At 41.6% G+C, this 21,866-nt stretch overlaps 1 protein-coding gene across 1 annotated transcript; it reads right to left on the reverse strand.

The window, feature by feature from the left end:
• Positions 1 to 4,776: 4,776 nt before the first annotated feature.
• Positions 4,777 to 21,642, reverse strand: LOC116982896 (dipeptidase 1-like). The gene is made up of 10 exons (XM_033036447.1): positions 20,576 to 21,642; positions 16,853 to 16,979; positions 14,547 to 14,679; positions 14,221 to 14,371; positions 13,191 to 13,260; positions 12,108 to 12,284; positions 10,563 to 10,647; positions 10,408 to 10,483; positions 10,183 to 10,318; positions 4,777 to 5,329 (listed from the first exon to the last, which is right to left on the reverse strand). Exons 1-10 carry the CDS (start codon positions 20,698 to 20,700, stop codon positions 5,156 to 5,158), a joined length of 1,254 nt encoding a protein of 417 aa, XP_032892338.1. The 5' UTR covers positions 20,701 to 21,642; the 3' UTR covers positions 4,777 to 5,155.
• Positions 21,643 to 21,866: the final 224 nt, after the last annotated feature.

The raw sequence follows: 21,866 nt of genomic DNA on the forward strand, positions 1-21,866 counted from the left end.
TATTTCTCTGTTATATATTCACCTAAGTATTAAAAACTGTTAAAGGGTTTTATTAAGTATTTCAGGAGGAGGATTTAGAAACATAGAAAATAGGTGCAGGAATAGGTCATTCGGCACTTCGAGCCTGCACCACCATTCAATATGATCATGGCTGATCATCCAACTCAGTATCCTGTACCTGCCTTCTCTCCATACCCCCTGATCCCTTTAGCCACAAGGGCCACATCTAACTCCCTCTTAAATATAGCCAATGAACTGGTCTCAACCACCCTCTGTGGCAGAGAAATCCACAGATTCACCACTCTCTGTGTGAAATTTTTTTTTCTCATCTCAGTCCGAAAAGACTTCCCCCTTATCCTCAAACTGTGACCCCTTGTTCTGGACTTCCCCAACATCGGGAACAATCTTCCTGTATCTAGCCTGTCCAACCCCTTAAGAATTTTGTAAGTTTCCATAAGATCCCCCCTCAATCTTCTAAATTCTAGCGAGTACAAACCGAGTCTATCCAGTCTTTCTTCATATGAAAGTCCTGCCATATTTCACCATATTAAACCCCACAATCTTGTTCAAAATATGCTGCTGATTCCAATCTCCCTCGCAGCTTCTCTGACCTCTCTTCATTAGATCCTTTTCCTTCCTAAACTTCTATCCATAATCATGGCTATAATAGTTTCGACCATGCATCTACAGCCACTGATCTGACCTCTCACCAACATTATCTTGGATTCCCTTCCAATACTCTCTCGCTCATGTGTTTCTTGAAAGCAAACATGTCATTGCAGTTTCCAGACTCCCACCTATTTACTCAACCTTTCCTCCATCTCCACTTTTCATGCCCTTATCTTCTTTAGTCATGATTAATATGGCCTCTGGTTTGCTCCCATCTGATAGCCAACGAGTTTAGGCATCTATCATCTGATCAGAATGGGCCATAACATTTGCTACTCAGCTTCAGTATTATCTTCCAAACCAAATATCCTAGTGTATGAAGTCAACTCCCACTTTCTTAAAATTTCAAAACTGATACCAATAGCATTTTGTATACAAACTATCAAGGAAAACATGGATCAAAGAAAATTAAATAATTAAATAGTAATGAATCTTAATAGTACTGAATGGGAAGACAGGATCCAGTGACTAACTTGTTGTCCGCTGTCTTTAGACTCCTTCCTCTTTCCTATTCCCTGCATCCAAGTATCCAATCAATCAATCAATCAACCTTTATTGTCATCTTGCAAGCAACAGTTGTACAGTGCAAAATGAAAAGACGTTTCCCAGGGAATAGCGGAGCATCGCACATGAAATTTAAAACATTTCACACATAATAACACTAAAAACAATCCAGTCCCTGATGGAACAGTATAAATAGTTAAAAACGTTAAAATACAATAAGCCAATCATAAAAATGTCCGGGGCAGCTGATTTGAGTGGCCAATGCCAGTGGCTAGTGCCAGCCATACAATATGTGGGATGTTTATACATTTACCCCAGAAAATTCAGAATCAGATGCTTGCCTCTCTTCTGCAGACTAAATCTGTCTGCTCCAAACTCTCATCAGCTTCCATTGTTCCCACTCATGAAACACACTCTCCTTGCATTCGAGATCCATCGCCCATTTTCTAAACCATTTCTTATCTTTTCAGTTACTCTTCTCTTTTTTTAATCCATTTTGACAGCATCAACCTCTTCTCAAAACCCACTCAGCCTTTCTGTATTGTACGATCTCAAAGTTATTAAACGTAGGCTAACTTGAAAAACCTGCACTAATCTATCTGCAAAGTCTCTGTAATCTATCCGTTCTTTTCCTCTCCACACTTCACATTTCAGGTTGGTGACCCTTCACTGAACTGAGAAAACCTTGAAACTAAACCATATATTCTGTTCCAGAGAACAGGGTACGATCCAGAGAACCAATGGAATGCCTCCAAAGAACTTTTGATCATCGACCACACATTTTATCATCATTTAAGATAACTCTTAATAGTGGTAACATCCTCACACATTCTGACATCCTGTTTCTAGTATTCTATGTTTAATTCAGATTTCCATCTTCTGCATATTTGCAATGTTCAAAAAGACACAATGTGCTGGTGTGTCAGCAGGTCAGGCAGCATCTCCGGAGAGCATGAATAGGTGATGTTTGGGGACAAGGGTCTCGATCTAAAATGTCACCTATCATGTTCTCCAGAATTCAGTTTACCAGTTCTGTTTGGCTTATTGACACGTGTACTGAGGTACAGTGAAAAGCTTTTGTTGAGCGCTAACCAGTCAGCAGAAAGACAATACATGATTACAATCAAGCCATTCACACTGTACAGATAGAAATGTAAAACTGTAGAGCGATTGTAATATGTGATTGTGCATCTGCTTCTGTGGCTGGCACGCAAATAGTCGCCTGCGTTGGGACTTGGCCTTGACCTCCTGAGTTACTCCAGCACTTTGTGTCTTTTTATGTATTAATCAGCTTCTGCGGTTCTTTGTTTCCATTTTCGCGATATTCAGTATGTATCTAGTTTCAGATTATTTGTATTTTCCGTTTTTATTCATCTTCTGTTTGTATCTCCTGCACAATCAGCGGTTAGCAAGCATCACCCCACCCTCTCTCAGCACCACATGCCTCAGTCTGATCTCGGTTTTCAACCTCTCACTGCTGTTCCCTTTCTTTTCCCCACTCCTCTCTATTCCCTGAAATTTAAAACATGTTTGATTTTCTCAGTTCAGTTGAAAGATCGTCGACCTGAGCTGTTTTCACTATTCCTCTCAATAATGCCCACCTGCCTTCTCTGTATTTACAGTATTTCATATTTCGAACAAGTGTATGTTTTTGCTCATGAATATTTTTTGACCATGAACAGTCTGTTCTCGCCCCTCTGCTCCATCACCAGACTTGCTTTGCCCTCTCCCCTCATTATCTGGAGCGTCTCCAGCAGTGAATTTTCCTTTCATCTTTGCGCTCAGTATCTTGAGTATCTGTCCTCCACCTCCACCTCTCTGTTATGAACATCTTGGTAACGTTGGCCTTGTCCATTGAGTTAGCTTCCCCACTAGCAACATGACCTGCAGTGTTGCCTGTTGCCTCTATAATCTAGGCTTCTAGCTTCCAGTTGTGCTCTTCGGTGACACTTATTGCCCCACTTGTTTTCCTTGCGCTCTTGCTTCCCATTCTGACCTTTCTTTTTGCATGGGGAGTGGTCCCGGAGGCTTGAGTCCCAATATTTTTTTTTTTTACTCTGACACCATGTAATGTCTTCCTTAGGACCTTGTTGTTTGTCACTAGCACAATGAATACACGTCCGACATCATGTAGGAAAAGTTTAATCTGCAATGACTGAAACTTCCAGAAGGTCACTTGACCTCAGTCACGAGGCACAGGTACATTTGCCATCTTCTGCTTTTGGCCTCAATGGGCACTGGCATTTACATTACATATTACATTACATATACATCACAAATTCCATTCTGATACATTCAATGATAGTACATTACAAATACATCACAGCCTCTATACCTTCCGTTGCCTGAGTTTTCAGAGCACATGCTCCTTACCCACTCCAGAAGACTCACGACGAACCTCTTCTGCTTACTATCAAGTTCATCTCTCTTTTTAGATGTTATCTTAGACAATCTAGGCACACCACCTGAACCCTAGCTGAACTCCTGCCCTCTCATTCACTCTATTTACACCAGAACACCCCTAGTCCTATCTTAGCTACCACTGAAACATACCACCCACTCCAAAATTATCCTCCCCACTTGTTCACTAACCAATTATGACATAAAGACCATTTGACCCATCAGATCCCTGCCAGCTCTCAGCAGCTGAATCAGTGATGGGACAGAGACTGAAGACAATTAGCAAAATAAACAAAAGCAGCCCAAGCAAATACTACAACTGGAGGTGTTTAGGATGTGAAAAGCACTGCCACAGGTGACAGTGGAGGAAGACTCAATGACAACTTTCAGAAAGGGCCTGGATAGGTACCTGAAGGTAATGGGCCAAATGTAAATGGCACTGGCGGGTTGGCTTGTCCACTGGATCAGGATAGACTCGATGGGCGAATGGCCTGCACCTCAGCCATAACCATTTTGTGATTCTGTAATTCTTTTCATCTTATTTTGAGATCTTGTACAACTTTCGAAGATTATTATCTGTGTGAGTGGTCTGTGTGAGTGGTCAGTGTGAGCGGTCTGTGTGAGTGAGAGAGTTTAAGAAGGAACTGCAGATGCTGGAAAATCGAAGGTAGACAAAAGTGCTGGAGAAACTCAGCGGGTGCAGCAGCATCTTTGGAGCGAAGGAAATAGGCAACGTTTCGGGCCGAAACCATTTGGGTTTCGGCACGAAACGTTGCCTATTTCCTACGGGTTTCGGCCCGAAACTTTGCCTATTTCCTTCGCTCCATAGATGCTGCTGCACCCGCTGAGTTTCTCCAGCACTTTTGTCTACCAGTGTGAGTGAGAGCGTTGGTACACTCCTGTGGAACAGTCCATTAGGGTTTAAAACTAGTTCTAAATCTTTCAACTTAGGCTTGTGAGACTGAAGAAAAAAAACCATAATTTTGACGAAGACAATAATACTGACTATTTAGCAACCCGAAGCACATTCTACGAACTGCGACTGGATTTACTAAAATATGAAAACCCATTTCACCAATCTGCAATGGAAAGTGTGCTGATCCATTATATGGGGCAGTCAAAGGGTTCTCTTGCAGCAATCAAAGAACTGACCGATTACTACTGTCATTAAAGTGCTGCCTCATTCATCCTGAGAAACATTTGTCTTCTTTGGTAGTTTATATAAATTTGAATGAATGATTACATATATTTGTACATTAATATGTTGCATCATCCGTTGTCAACATTTCACAGAACATTGCAAAATGTGTGTACAGAAATTCTCCTGGCTGAATAAAGACTATCACTGTCCACAAGACCCTAGCATATTATAAAATGAAAGCTCAATCAAGAGGTACATAGCAGTCTTAAATGGCCATGAAAATAAACCTATTTTTCATCTAAGTGTAGATTGGGAAGTTTGTGCTTGCAGATATATACAGTAATTCAAGGAACATGTTAAGAGTAGATGTGATTAAGAGTAGAATCTTCTATTGGTGATTATACGAGTCCTCTGTATGTTAATCCATTTATAATATTGTATTTAGTACAGTGTTATGATTAGTAAAGAAACAACGAGCATGACTGTGTTGGTAATGTGACTGGTGCAGAGCGGGGCTGCAGGAGACCCGAGAATTGTTCTGCATGTACTCTGCACCTTATCCTGAGAAATGACGGCGTTTGATGGCTGGGTGGTTTTCTGAAGCTGCATGCTTACCTGCAAAACAAAATATTATCCGGTTAACCTCACAGATAGCATTATTCAATTAACACAATAGGGAAGAAACAGCATCTTAGTGTCATTACAACGTCAAGTTACCACCCACTATAATACATTTAATTCATATTTTAACAATTGCAAAGACTAAACCTCATCCAGAAGATCCTGCTTGAGATCTTACATTCTCCTCAGTCTTCTCTTCCTTCTCATGTCCAATAATGGAACCCTCTCATTGTACAACCAAATTAAAGAAATAAAGATCAAATCGAGTTTTAAAAAAAGCAGCCAATTAAAGAAAAACTGTTTCAATAATAATTCAAAGCAGAAATAATGCTGCACTACATTTATAACTGTTCACTTTCTGGCTAAAAGATGTTAATTGGTAACTGGAAGCATTATTAGGAGCAATACCAAATAACTTGACCATTCAGTAAGATCATGGCTCTTCTTATTGCAACCTCAATCCTATATGCCCATCTAACTGTTAACCATCTCCCTTGCTGATCAAAAATCACACTTCCTTAAAAATATCAAACTATTCTGAATAGACATTGTGGGCCGAATGGCCTGTTCCTGTGCTGTACTGTTCTATGTTCAACTACGCTTGTAGAGTTCCAATAACTCATGACCTTCTGAGAGAAAATACTTTACATCCACCGTGCCTTAAAGAGAACTGGTTCTGGATTCTCGTCATCTGGAGCGTCCATGTTTCAATGATATCACATCTCATACTCTTGTGAACTCCACGATCATAAACCTCACCTATGATTATCATTCCTCCTATGATAATATCCCCATTCTAGGTGTGTCTCAGCCATTAGCCACAAACACATGGGGAATAGAGAGTGTGAATCTCTGGAACTCTCTGCCACATAAGGTAGTTGAGGCCAGTTAATTGGCTATATTTAAGAGGGAGTTAGATGTGGCGCTTGTGGCTAAAGGGATCAGGGGGTATGGAGAGAAGGCAGGTACATGATACTGAGTTGGATGATCAGCCATGATCATATTGAATGGCGGTGCAGGCTCGAAGGGCCGACTGGCCTACTCCTGCACCTATTTCTATGTTTCTAATAGTATTAACATACACATCAATCAGCAGCTTATGGCCAGTGGAGATATGCTGTCACTGGCAAATTGCTACAGCTTACTGTCTGATCTGCAACTTTCATTTTGTGAAAAGGATAATGTGCAGTTCATTGTTGTTACATTGCGTTTTGAAACCAGCCATAATAACTGCTTTAAAAAGTAAGCTTTAAAACATATGGATGTCGGAGATAAGAAAAGGTTTCCCATTTCGGCCACTTTAATTCACATTCCTTAAAGTCATGGAGCTGAATTGCACGTAGATAGGCATCATGGGCCATCTTGTCCATGCCACCCAAATTGGCATCCTGGGCTAGTCTCATTTGTCTGCCTTTGGCCCATGGCCATCAGACCCCCATCCAAATATCTGGATCCGTCCTTGTTGGTGCTTGCTCTATCTCATTAGGCAAACAGGCCTTGGTCCCATAGCTCACCTGTTGTCCACCTGCCTGCACTTCACCATTATCACCCCAAACCCGACACTCACAAGAACAAATATCTTCATGGAAGAGCATGGCACATTGCAGGACACATAAGATGCCCCATTGCAGAACATTATGGGCACTGATGTTAAAAGTACTAGAATCTGAAAAATGTACCATTAATATTACTGTACCATGTATTTTTATGGTATTTTCCAGCCCAAGATAAACATGGAGACTGCTTGAAGTAATACCAATGGAAATAGAGGATTGCATTTTCTCTTGTAAGCAGCACCCTAAAAGTCCCCGTGTAACGAAACAGCATGTCGATTGCAGTAGCCTCTGGTCAAAGCATGGGAGGCTGGTTGCTTGAAGATGTCAGAATCAGTGGTGGTCACACTTTGTCTTTTGTTGTTAATTGAGTAATTATTTTAATAAACTTCTTTTAATTGTGCAAATAACAATGCTATATAATATATTTCTGTGAAGTGTAATGCAATCAAATATCCTGTTATGGCTTGGGTTTAACTAGGCTTACATTACCATTGCCCCTCAAGGCATTTATTTAGACACATGGTGGAAGGAAATTATTTGATGAGAAACCTCAGTCTAAATGGGACTAGGGGAAAATAAGTGTTCAGCACGGACTTGAAGGGCCGAGATGGCCTGTTCCCGTGCTGTAATTGTTATATGGTTATATAAATCAGGGGAAGTGTTCATGTTAGTGATCATGTTAGGCATTTCTGCTACCTCATCATCCTGCCACCCTTCTCGTTATCTAAACAATGGGAGATTAGGAGGATCTAAATCAGGGATTATTAGAGAACAGCTCACATACTTTGTGTATGCAATACAACAAATCATTAGTAAAATTAACTGAATGCTATTATTTATTGCCAGACAAATTAAATGCAAAAATGGGAAGTTTCTGCTTGGGTTGTACAGGGCAGTGTGGAGACCACCTCCTCCAACCTCATCTACTGTATCCATTCTTCAAGATGTGGACTCTTATACATCAGTGAGACCAAACGTAGACTGGGTGATCGTTTCACTGAACACCTTCACTCAGTCTGCATGGACCTACCAGATCTCCCGCTAAACATTTTAATTCTCCTTCCCATTTCCACACCGACCTTTCTGTCCTAAGTCTCCTCCATTGTCAGAGTGAGGCTAAACGCAAATTGGAGGAACAGCATCTCATATTTTGCTTGGGCAGTTTGCAGCCCAGTGGTATGAATATTGATTTCTCTCACTTCAGGTAGCCCCGGCATTCCCTCTCTCTCTATCCCTCCCCCACCCAAGTCTTGTTTTCACCTAACGAACAGCTGACAGTGGCCAGTTTCCTTTATCATTGTTACCTTTTTGCATCTTTCATTCATTGCCCTCTATCTCTACATCACCGTCTATATCTCTCGTTTCTCTCAGTCTGAAGAAGGGTCTCGACCCGAAAAGTCACCCATTCCTTCTCACCAGCGATGCTGCCTGATCCGTTGAGTTACTCCAGCATTTGTGTCTACCTTCGAACATTCTCACAGGGCTCCGCGCAATCCCGGTCAACTTGTTTAAAGACAGTTTCCTACACGTTAACAGCAGTTCAGATGCTTTAATGCCCCTGTCCCACTTAAGAAACCTGAACAGAAACCTCTGGAGACTTTGCGCCCCACCCAAGGTTTCCGTGCGGTTCCCGGAGGTTTTTGTCAGTCTCCCTAATAGTCGAAAGTGGTTTCCGCTTCTTCTATGTTCTGGCGATTATTTCAAAAAATTCAATACCGGCCGCGACTAAAAATAGGTTGCCGTTTTAAAAATCGGTAATTTTTTAGTCTAAGCCATTTGCAATGCTAGTTGAAGGTGGTTGGTGGAGGTTGCAGGATCCACTACTTGCAACCTCTGACAAAAACCTCCGGGAACCGCACGGAAACCTTGGGTGGGGCGCAAAGTCTCCAGGGGTTTCCGTTCAGGTTTCCTAAGTGGGACAGGGGCATTACTGGACTAATACAATGGGAAATATCCGGTGGGGGAGGCTGGACAGCTAGGCTTGTAGCAGCTGATTCTAGCAAAGTGAGACACAACTTGAAGACCCAAGTGATGAGGATCCACAGTGAAAATCTAGATCTGAGACAATATCACCATTAAAGCTTTGGAGACAAAGATTGTTCTCAGACAGTCAGTAGCAAGGGAGTGGAAAGGATACCAATGGTGGACAGAAATCGGCATTTGTGGTTACAATAATACTAACTATGATCTTGTCAAATCAGTGGGACATTAAGGGGTCATGGGACCTCCTCCTGACCCTGATCATATCTCTGTAAGGCACCTTCTTATAGAAGTGAAATTAAAGATCTGTTCCAACATTGCTCTGCTCTGCACTTGCATAAACGTTGGTACAACTCTACTTTCCTGTTCCTAATTTGAAAAAAATCATCAACCTTTGGTGCTAACCTAATCTGTCTCCCGACTGATGCTTCCAGACCATCTCAGCACGTCAGTATTTCCTGTTCTCACTTCAAATTTCCAACACACAAAATATTGAACTATTGTATAAAATAAATAGCTGTGCGTTGTGTCTGCATCCAGGTCCCAACATTGCTGAGTGAATGATCGTGGAAGCACCAAATGTACCTGTAACAAACATCCTGGTGACTGACTAATTCTTCCATTCCAATTCCCATGTCAAAATCTCAATGCAATAACCCTTTTAAAAATATGGCCTCAACTTCTTCATAAAGTCGGCGCCCTGTATGTGGCGAATCTTTGCGTACCTTGAGTAGGCAAAACAAAGAATATCTCTGACTTGTCACATGTGACAAAGTATCATTCATTACCTCATTCATTCATCAAAGGCATAAAAATGACCATCTGAAAACACCCTGATTTATAAAGCCACTAATAGATGATGGTTTGGTTGTGATATAACTTCCATAGAATGTAAATGTAACAATACATCACTGATTAATATAATCAAATTCATAGGGTAGACAAAAATGCTGGAGAAACTCTTTTATTCTGTTTGAAATAAAGAATTAAATTAAATTAAAATTAAACGCAGCACCATCTATGGAGAGAAGGAAATAAGCAAAGTTTCGGGCCAAAACCCTTCTTCAGACTGAAACATTCGGCCCGAAACGTTGCCTATTTCCTTCGCTCCATAGATGCTGCTGCACCCGCTGAGTTTCTCCAGCATTTTTATCTACCTTCGATTTTCCAGCTTCTGCAGTTCCTTCTTAAACAATCAAATTCATAATGTACTGCAGTTGCCCATATAACTATATAACAATTACAGCACGGAAACAGGCCATTTGTAATGATAAAGCTGGTCGTTGTGAACATTTACAATAAACTACTCACTTCTTCAGCTTTCTTAAAGACTCGTAAGATGTTTAAACCAAGCAGCTTTTTAATGTCATTTTCTGTCCAGTTACGCCAAAGAAGCTCGACAATCAAATCGGGATATTTTGAAACATCTTCCAGACCAACAGGTCCCCTTTTAAAACAAAAAAGAAAGACTTTGTTGTAGATGCAACAAATGAATAATTCTAAAGAGAGAAATCAGAAATGGCTGTAACTGTGTACCTTTCAAAGCCGTCAAAGTCACTGCCAATGCCCACACAATCTGCACCAGCAACACTTCTAATGTGATCAAGATGATCTAAATTACAACAAAAACATTGAGAGAATGCAGAAAATGTGCTCGGGCCTTTGATGAAACAGCTGCTTGTCATACTAACCTGCCACTTGGGATAAGGTAGCAATTTCTTCACAAGAAATAAACTTGGGGTAAAAATTTACCATCACAATCCCTGAATTGTTTGCCTGAAAAATAAAGCAGATGGCCCAATGAAACTGAAGAGTAAACCACGGGGTAGGTATTACTTGTAAGATGCTTTTCCTGGTGACAATCGGGTGGTGCCATCGTGTGTGGCAGCCTCGCCAGCAGCTGTCTGTCCTTTCAGCCTTTTTGTTATTTTTAGCGTGTCTATAAGTATGTTTTTAAAGTTTTCTTCGTCTTTTTTATGTGGGGGTGGAGTGGGGGAATAGGGGGAAACCGTTTCCCAGTCACTTACCTGGATGGAGATGCGTCTTTTCTCCGAGTCACATCTTCACCCCCCCCCCCCCCCCCCCCCCCCCCTCGCGGCCTACCAACTGGATTGGTGCAGCCTTTCCTACCGGAGACCGGCCACAGCTTCAACAGCGGTGCAGCACTGAATTCCATCGCGTAGCGGGACGATGCCTTGCCGGGGATCGCCGTGTTGGAGCTCCGGAGTGTTGGGCCTGCTGATTAACACCGTGAAGCTGTGGTTTGCGGAGCTTCCAGCCATGGGCGGCGCTGACTTTAACATCGCGGAGGCCTGGGACCTTTCGCTGAGGATCGTCAGTGTTGGAGCTCCACCCAGCTCGGCCTGTGGACTTGGAAGCCGCGGTCTCCAGTAAGAAGTGGCCGATTCGGAAACTCCAAGCCGCTGAGTGTGTTCTTCCGTTCCAACGTCGGAGCTCCGATCATCCTAGCGAGAGGGCTTGAACATCGGGCCGCCGTAGCGGCGACTGCGGAGGGTTCAAGGCCCCGACCACGGGTGAACAATGAGGAAGATTACTGAACTTTATTGACTCCCCTCACAGCGGGAAACGTTGATTCCGCTGTGTGGGGATGTTTATATTAAATTCTATTGTGTATTGTGTTCTTTTTATTCGTATGGCTGTACGGTAACTCAAATCTCACTGTAGCAATTGGTGCATGTGACAATAAATGTAACTTGAACTTGAGTAGAAAGATGGAGTACAATGCAAATTTGTTAGACTGATTACAGAGTTGATACCCTCTGGTGTTCAGAAGTGTGGCAGATATTTCACTGAATCAAAAAGATTTTGAGGGGATTTGTAGATTAAATGCTGCAAAGATGTTTCTACAGGTGAAATCTAGAAGTCGTAGACTCGGAATCAAAGATTTGACATTTAAAACGAAAGTAAGGAGAAATATCTCCTTTCAGAGCATGTAAACATGTGGACATCTCTACCTAGAGAGCTGTCATTAAGTGTAGTCAAGGCAGGGATAGGTGGATTTTTCAACCACAGAAGGAATCAAGGGGTTAATGGGGATTGGGCAGCAAAGATCAGACCACCCACGATGTCAGTGAATGGGAGAACAACACTGGGCTACATGGCTCCTTTGCTGTCATTGGTAGATTTATAAAGGTTGGTATCATTTACTTGTCATGATTGTATTTCCAGATCATGTATTTATTTTAGTTGGTAATATAATTGACACCATCTCATACCAGTTTACGTAGAACATGATCCTGGACATTCCTGGTGTGGTTGCACAGAGTAAATGCGGAGGAATGGCTGAAAATGACGGGAGCGGCTGATACTTCCAGTGCGGCCAGAGCCGTATCCTTGGAGACGTGGGACAGATCAACTAACATTCCCAGACGATTCATTTCTTTCACAACTTCCTGAAAGACAAACACTGCAAACATTTCATACGTCCTTGTCTTTCAGCACAGAGTTCAAGTTCAAGTGAGTTTATTGTCATGTGTCCCTGTATAGGATAATGAAATTCTTGCTTTGCTTAAGCACACAGAAAAATAGTAGGCATTTACTACAAAACAGATAAATGTGTCCATATACCATGATATAAATATATACACACACGAATAAATAAACTGGTAAAGTGCAAATAACAGAAAATGGTTATTAATAATCAGAGTTTTGTCCGAGCCAGGTTTAATAGCCTGATGGCTGTGGGGAAGTAGCTATTCCTGAACCTGGTTGTTCACGGAAAATAACTACTCGTATTTATGCATCGCATTTAATGGGGAAAAGCATCTTGAGGTGTTAAAATACATAGATCCACCATCATCGATAATGTGCGGGTGTCAGGAAGAGAAACCAAGCCCCTGATTTGGGATGCAAGGAGAAGGGAGAGAGTAAAATCAGACTTGGGGATGGGATTACCAGAGTGCAGGAGAGACAACCAACAATGATGATGTCAAGGGGAGAGGAGGAACAAACTCTGTGTGGGTTGGCTTGTAGGATTGGGGTTACAAAAATAAAGTTATAAATGACTAGTACTCAAGGTCCAGTGTTTTATATTTGAAGAACAGGGTGGTTCAGAGGTGAAGGATAAATTGAATTGGGTTTCTTGGTCCTCCAAAATATTCCAAATGGAATTTAAACTGGAGGTTTACATGGTTTTGTATTGTGTTTTACATGGGTAGTTAGCTGTGTTCTTCCCCCTCCCACACTGCACACATGTTCACAACATGCAACATCATCTCTACAGGGACAGACAACACAGAGTTGCTCCATTACAAAACACAAAAGCAGCTTTTTATTAACTTTGGGTATAATTTACTAACTTTTCCAAAATGGGACAATCCTTGGACGCCAGACTTCACATGGCCACTGTCCACTCTACTGGTATCTGCCCTGCAAACCGAGAGAAGTGAGAATGAGTGGGACACCTCCATGAGCTGCAATCTACACTTGTGGTAGAGAATGGAGTTGTGACACGAAACAATGACAATAGACAATAGGTGCAGGAGTGGCTATTCGGCCCCTCGAGCAAGCACTGCCATTCAATGTGATCATGGCTGATCATACCCAATCAGTACCCCGTTCCTGCCTTCTCCCCATATCTCCTGACTCCACTATCTTTATCTAACTCCCTCTTAAAAGTGTCCAAAGAACCGGCCTCCACCGCCCTCTGAGGAAGAGAATTCCACAGATTCACAACTCTCTGTGTGAAAAAGTGCTTCCTCATCTCCGTTCTAAATGGCTTACCCCTTATTCTTAAACTGTGACCCCTGGTTCTGGACTCCCCCAACATCGGGAACATGTCTCCTGTCTCTATTGTGTCCAAACCCTTAATAATCTTATATGTTTCAATAAGAACCCTCTCATCCTTCTAAACTCCAGAGTGTACAAGCCCAGCTGCTCCATTCTCTCAGCATATGACAGTCCCGCCATCCCGGGAATTAACTTTGTGAACCTACGCTGCACTCCCTCAATAGAAAAAATGGTCAAAATTGAGACCAAAACTGCACACAATACTACAGGTGTGGTCTCACTAGGGCCCTGTACAACTGCAGAAGGACCACTTTGCTCCTATACTCAATACCTGTTGTTATGAAGGCCAACATGCCATTGGCTTTCTTCACTGCCTGCTGTACCTGCATGCTTACTGCATGAAGCATCATTGTGCTTCTGTGGACCAGTCCGACTGATCTTCAGCTGCTGGATTCACAACACCAAGCTCCTCTGCTCAGCGAGTGAACTCCCGCTCATCCACCCGACTGGAACTGGACAAGGAAAATCCGCACAACTCATGTTTACCAACTCACAGGAAACATTGCTATGAATATTAGACATGATTAAAGAATGTCTTACCATGGTGTGTTGCAGGCATGCGTTAATGTCAGGTAACGGACTCCAAGATCATAGAACATTCTCAAAGTTGCTAGACTACTGTCGATTCCATGGCCACCTTCCACACCGATAAGGCTGGCTATTTTACCACTACGAAATACTTGTACGATTCCTTTAAAATAATTGGTCAATATTGTTGCATTTTGTACCATTCGATGATTCTACTAACAATAGGCCAGTCTAGCATTTCCCCATCAGCTGCCGGCTCCACAGATTACATACAGCACGTGTACGTACGGCGCATCATTGGTTATGGGGTGAATATGAAGCATCTTTGCGTTACGTACCATCCGCTGTTGTTGCATGATGAAAATCGTCCGGGAACATCTCTATCATTCTCTTTATCACGTCTATTTGTTCCAAGATTTGGCGGACTGCATCTTTGTTCTGTGCAGCACATGGCACAAAGGCAACCCAGAACTAATGTAACAAAGCAGAGACACATTAAACTGGACCAACAGATACGTCACAAGCATGGTGGGGCTTCATTCTCATCTCACCCTAACCCTTATTTCTTAAAGAAGTAATAAACCCCTTTCTAACTACACTTCAACGTGTAAACACATGTTTAAATCAACCACTAATAGTACAACTGACTTTTGTTAGATTGATGGAACTGACAATGTCGAAGACCACCTGAAGGAGGTGCTGTGTTAAAGGTAATAAAGTGGCATTTGGCTCAATATGATTCATCAAGTAGAGTTTCTTCTCACGAGAGGAAGAATCTTGCATCCACAAACTGTGGAGATTACTGGGCAGCTCATATGTAAACTCAGCTGGGTAGAGAATGGTTTAAATGTTGTGTCAGATTTACACAATCTCTGGAGTGCAGAGAAATGACACTGAGCCCTTAAGCCCCAGCTCTGTAGCAGCAGATGGTGGACATGGAAGTACAAAGGAATAACATTTATAGTCACAGTCATACAGCACGGAAACCGGCCCTTCGGCCCAACATGCCCATGCCGACCAAAAGCCCCATCTACAGTAGTAATCCCACTGTCTAAGTGTCTTTTAAATGTTGTTACATAGAAAATAGATGCAGGAGTAGGCCATTCGGCCCTTCAAGCCTGCACCGCCATTCAATATGATCATGGCTGATCATCCAACTCAGTATCCTGTACCTGCCTTCTCTCCATACCCCCTGATTCCTTTAGCCACAAGGGCCACATCTAACTCCCTCTTAAATATAGCCAATGAACTGGCATTAACTACCTTCTGTGGCAGAGAATTCCACAGATGTTATGGCAAAAGCCTCAGCTCTCTACTCTGGCAGCTCATTCTATACACCCAACATCCATCTGTGAAAAAGTTGCCCCTCAGGTTCCTATTAAATCTTTCCCCACTCACCTAAACCCATGACCTCTGGTTCTTGATTCCCCTACTCTGGATATATGACTGTGCATGCACCCTATCCACTCCCCTCATGACCGTACACATGTATAAGATGTGATTCACTCCGTGGAATCTCGGCTGATATCCATCAGTCACATTGGATACTTTGCTTCTTTGTTTCAGCACTTGCTGCATCCAAACATTGGCCACCATCGAGCCCAGATTCCCACATGGTCAATACATGAATAACTGCAGCAATAATTAATACAGCTGGCACCAAACCAAAGCAATAATCTGTTGTTTAAGAAGGAACTGCTGATGCTGGAAAATCGAAGGTAGACAAAAGTGCTGGAGAAACTCAGCGGGCACAGCAGCATCTATGGAGCGAAGGAAATAGGCAATGTTTCGGGCCGAAACCCAAGGGAGGAGGCTCAGGACAGAAAGGTCAGATTGGGAATGGGAGGGGTAGTTGAAATGCTGAGCAACCTGGAGATTAAGACGGACTGAACGGAGGTGTTCAGCGAAGTGATCGCCGAGCCTGCGCTCAAACAAAACAAACCGATGTAGAGAAGTTGACACCTGGAACAGCGGGTGAGGCAGCATCTATGGAGAGAAGAAATTGGCAACGTTTTGGGTCGAAACCCTGCTTCAGACTGATGTCGGGGGGGGGAAGAAAGGAAGTAGGTGGAGACAGTAGGACTTGTGGGAGAACTGGGAAGGGGGAGGGGAAGGAGGGAGAAAGCAAGGGCTATCTACTGCATCCGCTGTTCCAGGTGTCAACTTCTCTACATTGATGAAACCAAGCGCAGGCTCGGCGATCACTTCGCTGAACACCTCCGTTCAGTCCGTCTTAACCTACCTATCTCCCGGTTGCTCAGCACTTCAACTACCCCTCCCATTCCCAATCTGACCTTTCTGTCCTGGGCCTCCTCCATTGTCAGAGTGAGGCCCAGCGCAAATTGACTTCTTTAATTTTAGATAACCCTTGCCCTCCTTCCCCTCCCCAGTTCTCCCACAAGTCCAACTGTCTCCGCCTATTTCCTTTCTTTTCCCGACATCAGTCTGAAGAAGGGTCTTGACCCGAAACGTCGCCAATTCCTTCTCTCCATAGATGCTGCCTCACCCGCCTGATCTTGTATAAAACTCTGTTCTAAACTTGTTAATGGCCCAGATTATTTTGTAACTAATGGTCCTACTGCATAAACATAGATTGACAGATGGGAGAAGGAAGAGGTGAGAGTTGGGATGAGAACCCTTGTACCTGAGCGCCAACCAAACCGGCCCGGAGCTTCTGCAGGTTGGTCTGAGTAACATTCCACGTGTTGAGGTCCACAGCAGAAAGATTGTTACTCACCCTCTTCATCAGCTGCCACGGAAGGTCATTGTGCCTGAAATAAGGACAATTAACATTGAAAACAAAGTGGATCCTTACATAATAACAGGTTAATAACTGTGCTCAATAATTGTGGATTAAAAGAGCAACAGGTACAGCATCCAGTCCATGAGCGAGTGTAGCCTGTAGAAATATTGAAGAGAAGCATTGATTCATCGGGACTCATTGACTCAGCGGGACGGGCAGCATCTCTGGAGAGAAGAAATGGGTGATTTTTCGGGTCGAGACCCTTCTTCAGATTCATCTGCCATATGACAGATGCAGAAATCCATTTCCAAAGCTGCACTAGAGAAAACCTGCTGAAATATGCACAATTTGTCAGGTAAAACCACAGTTGTGAAACGAGACAATGTTTCAGGTTGAAGATCTTTCATCGGAATAGAAGAGGCCATATTCTAGACAGATTTGGACAGGACCCATCTACAGGCAAGCCCAGTTGCCTCTGCGATAAGTTATTGATGAAGCCACCTGGTGGCTGGGTTACTGGTGTATTTCCATGTAAAATGAAAACTGCCAGTCATCCCACTATACATAGCTGGAGACAGAAATCAATTTACAAATTACAGGCCGGTGTCGTTACTCTCTCAGTTATCAAAAATATTAGAAAAACTGTATGTAAGTAGATTAGATAACTTTATCGAGAAGCACGAATTGCTAGTTGATAGTCAATATGGATTCAGGTCAAACAGATCGACATCCATGGCATTAATGGAGTTAATTGAAGACATCACCAGTTCTATAGATAACAAGAAATATGCAGTGGGTGTATTTATAGATTTGGAAAAATCATTCGATACAATTGATCATCATTTGCTAATCAAAAAACTGGAAAAGTATGGAATCAGAGGGGTTGTACTAGAGTGGATGAGAAGCTACATAAGTAAAAGACATCAGTTTGTGCAAATAGGGGACTGCAAATCAACATGCTTAGAAATAACTTGTGGAGTCCCACAGGGGTCGGTTTTGGGCCCCAAATTATTTATTTTGTATATTAATGATATATGTAGGGTGTTAAATCTCTTGAAATTTGTGTTATTTGCAGATGACACTAATATTTTCTGTGATGGGGACAATTTGCAGCAGCTTTTGGAGGTGGTCACAGCAGAAATGAGTAAACTAAAAACATGGTTTGATTTGAATAAATTATCATTAAATTTAAACAAAACCAAACTTATGCTGTTTGGAAAACGCAAAATAAATACACAAGTAAAAGTAATGATAAATAATGTTGAAATAGAAAGAGTGTATGAAAATAAATTTCTGGGTGTGATTCTTGATTACAAAATCTGCTGGAAACCCCATATAAAACATGTGAGAGCAAAAGTAGCACGGAGTATTGGAGTGATGGGGAAAGCAAGGCATGTTTTGAATGAGAGAGCACTGTATATTCTGTACAGCTCACTTGTGTTACCGTATTTAAATTACTGTGTGGAAGTATGGGGCAACACCTACAAAACCACCTTACAATCACTAAGCACACTACAAAAAAGAGCTATTCGTATAGTAAACAATGTAGGATATCATGAACACACCAATATACTGTATTTAAAATTACACACCTTAAAGATTAAGGATCTGGTAGAATTTAAGACTGCACAAATAATTTATAAAGCAAAAAATAAACTGCTACCTGTAAACATACAAAAACTGTTCAAAGACAGAGAGGGGGGTTATAACTTTAGAGGGAAACTAAACTTGAAACAGCATTATGCTCGGACCAATTTAAAAAGTATGTGTATTTCCATTTGTGGGGTGGTTTTGTGGAATGGTCTTGACGAAACGATTAAACAAAGTATGAATATAATGCAATTTAAAAAAATGTACAAAAGATATATCTTTGAAAAGTACAGTAATGAGGAAGGAGAATGTAAATCTCACAGATGTTAATGGTGATTGTTCTTTTTGTTCTTCTTTTTGTCTTAATAGCTTGATTGGAGTAGTTTTATTTGAATTGTCTGTTTAGTTTATTTTATTGAATTTTGCATTTGTTAATGGTGAAGAATGGGGGTAGGACTTGACAAGCATAGGCTTCTTCCTATCCCTTTTCCAATGAGTCTAATGTGTATTATGTTGAAATTGGCTTTTGATTTTTTAATTTATGTATGTACATATATGTTATGTATATGTATGTATATATGTACATGTATATGTATGTATGTGTGTATGTATTTATATATATGTATATATATAATTTTCCTTTTATTTATTCATTTTCATCTTTTCTTTTCTTCGTTTTTTAATCGTTCGAAATAAAGATATCATTCATTCATAAGGACAATGTCACACAAAAGTAAACAATGACGTTAAGAAGTCGTCTAAAGCAGATGTGAGCTGGACAATGTTAGTCGGGAGACGGGGACAGAGGTTTCATCCCACTCCTAATGTGAACCGAGTTACCTGTCTGATGCCCAGGTAGTCTAAGGCACTAAACCACACCTTGTATCTGGGATGTTGTGGTCTTTCACACTCAATATCAAATTCAACAATCTCAGATAACTTGTCTTCATCTGCAATGGTAACTGTTTCCCTCTTCACAGACACTGTCTGAACATTCCCACAGCTCTGGCCTACACCTCACGGCTTTTTACATTTGCTTTGTTTTCCTTCTCTCCAACGGCCTTCAGCCGATCGTTCATTAGCAGCTTATCAAAATCACCCCAACCCTGGTCTCCTGCTCTCTTGACATATTCCCTTATCCCGTCTATCCCTCCCTGAACCAGAACACTTCCCCCTCTGTTACACTCCAGCTGGAGGATCCCTGGTTTACAAAATTACATTTTTGGATTTAATTGACATTACCAATGATTCCTGCAAGCAGAATTTGTGTTTTAAAGATAGAGATAAAGATGAAGATGTGCTTTGTTTACATTTGAAAATCTGCTTGATATATACCGGTAAGTAAATTATATGACATGAGACAAGAGAAAAACTCTGTTGCTACTGTAATCGGCTTTATTGAAAGGCACCAAGCTGTGATTATTGTCACATGCACAAGTTCAGTGAAGTACAGGAGAAATTCTTGTTTGCAACAGCAACACAGGCAGATACAAAAACATAAATGACACAAAATCAACACTTAAAAGTAGGCAAAACAGTAATTAGAAAAAAAACTGCAAAGAAACAAGAAAACAAGATATTGTTGAAAGATGTTTCGAATTCAGAGTGAAGTTGGAATCAGGGGAATAGCTGTATTGTCATTAAAACATCAGGTAGGAAATGCAATGGAATATTTTTACTCTGATTGGTTAGAAAGCAGAACTTCTCACCACGAAGAGTAGTCTAAGAACAACACAAATGCATTCAAGGGGAATCTAGCCAAACAAGGGGTAAAAGTAATGGTATATTCATTCAAATATTATTACAATTGACTAGTTTCTACCCTTACACGCACAGGTTTGAAGTTATTCTATAGTTTTTTTGAGGCAGTGAATAAAACAGTGAAGCAAAAAGTATGAGATTCAGGCTTGACAAACAAGAAGGGTTTCGGCCCGAAACGTCGCCTATTTCCTTCGCTCCATAGATGCTGCTGCACCCGCTGAGTTTCCCCAGCAATTTTGTGTACCTTTGACAAAACTAATCTTGTTTACTCACCCATCAATCAGTGAAGTATTTTTCATTAACAACTCAGCCTGTTGACGCAAAGAAAGCATAGCTGTATGCCTTACAAAACCCAGTATTAAAAGTATCAATAACATATTCCAACATTCAAGCGCCATCTCTCCAGGACTTAAAGCTTCTCACACCGACAATGTGTTTCTTGCCATTTGAACTTTCTGCTGACAAGCCCAGATTTTTACACAATGGTTTTCCATCACAGGAAACACTTAATTTTTGTTTAAGTAATTTAGAAACAATGACATCTGTGCACATCCGGCCAATGTAAGTTATATTTTATGAACGGTTTGGTTTTGGGGTGGGGGGGGGGGGCAAACAGACTTTTTAAATGAGAATGAAAAACCATGTTATTTCTGAGGTAGACAAAATGCTGGAGAAACTCAGCGGGTGAGGCAGCATCTATCGAGCGAATCAAATAGGCGACGTTTCGGCTCGAGACCCTTCTTCAGATGTTATTTCTGATGTAATTTGAGATAGAAAATTCAATTTTTCTTCCAGAAAATATTTCTTGTCCTTGATACTATTTAGATGCATTCTTTATGTTGTGAATTTTTAGAAAAGGAACCTAGATTTTACAAAAGATTGTCCACAATTCTGTTACAATCAAGTAATAAGCAAGTTGATAAAGGCTACAAAGGCCTGCTTCACATTCTCCTTGTTTGGATGTTGGTTCCAATGGATCAGTTCCTACCACACAATAGGACGGTGGTTTGAGGTGACTGTAGAATCAGAAATGCTATCTTCCTGAGCAGTGCCTGCTCAGTTCTTGTATGTGTGAAAGGAAGAACATGCAGCTTCTGGGGTGTTGAGAAAGAGAAGGGACACAGTGAGAGATACACTAATGCACCAACTGCAACTTGGCCATCAGTAGAGGCGAGGGATAACTAAATGCAGAGGAGGATTTTTCATTAGGTAGTTGTCACCCTCAATGGATTTCCTATCACTGTTTGTCACACACTCAGCAACAGCTGCCTCAGTTTAAACTTTAGTCTTCAGAAATACAGTGCGTAAACAGGCCCTTCGACCCACCGAGTCCATTCCAACCATTGATCACTCATCCTACACTATGGACAATTTATAATTTTACTGAAGCTAATTTACCTACAAACCTGTACGTCTTTAGAGTGTGGGAGGAAACTGGAGCACCCGGAGAAAACCCACGCAGCGTACTGTACAGGTGGGTTACGTACGAGTCCTGGCTGAAACTGGTCGCAGGAGAGGGAATTTGGGGGGTGGTCTCTTAATCAATTTGAAGACTGTCCTTTGA

The sequence above is a fragment of the Amblyraja radiata genome, chromosome 17, assembly GCF_010909765.2.
Source record: "Amblyraja radiata isolate CabotCenter1 chromosome 17, sAmbRad1.1.pri, whole genome shotgun sequence".
Taxonomy (NCBI): Eukaryota; Metazoa; Chordata; class Chondrichthyes; order Rajiformes; family Rajidae; genus Amblyraja; species Amblyraja radiata.

Excerpts from the sequence above, each read along its gene's own strand:
- LOC116982896 (XM_033036447.1), bottom strand. The coding sequence starts at position 20,700 with ATGGCGCTTGAATGTTGGAATATGTTATTGATACTTTTAATACTGGGT. Across the intron at positions 16,980-20,575 it reads AATACTTCACTGATTGATGG|GCACAATGACCTTCCGTGGC; the intron begins GTGAGTAAACAA and ends TCCTTATTTCAG. Across the intron at positions 13,261-14,220 it reads CATGCCTGCAACACACCATG|GGCAGATACCAGTAGAGTGG; the intron begins GTAAGACATTCT and ends CTCGGTTTGCAG.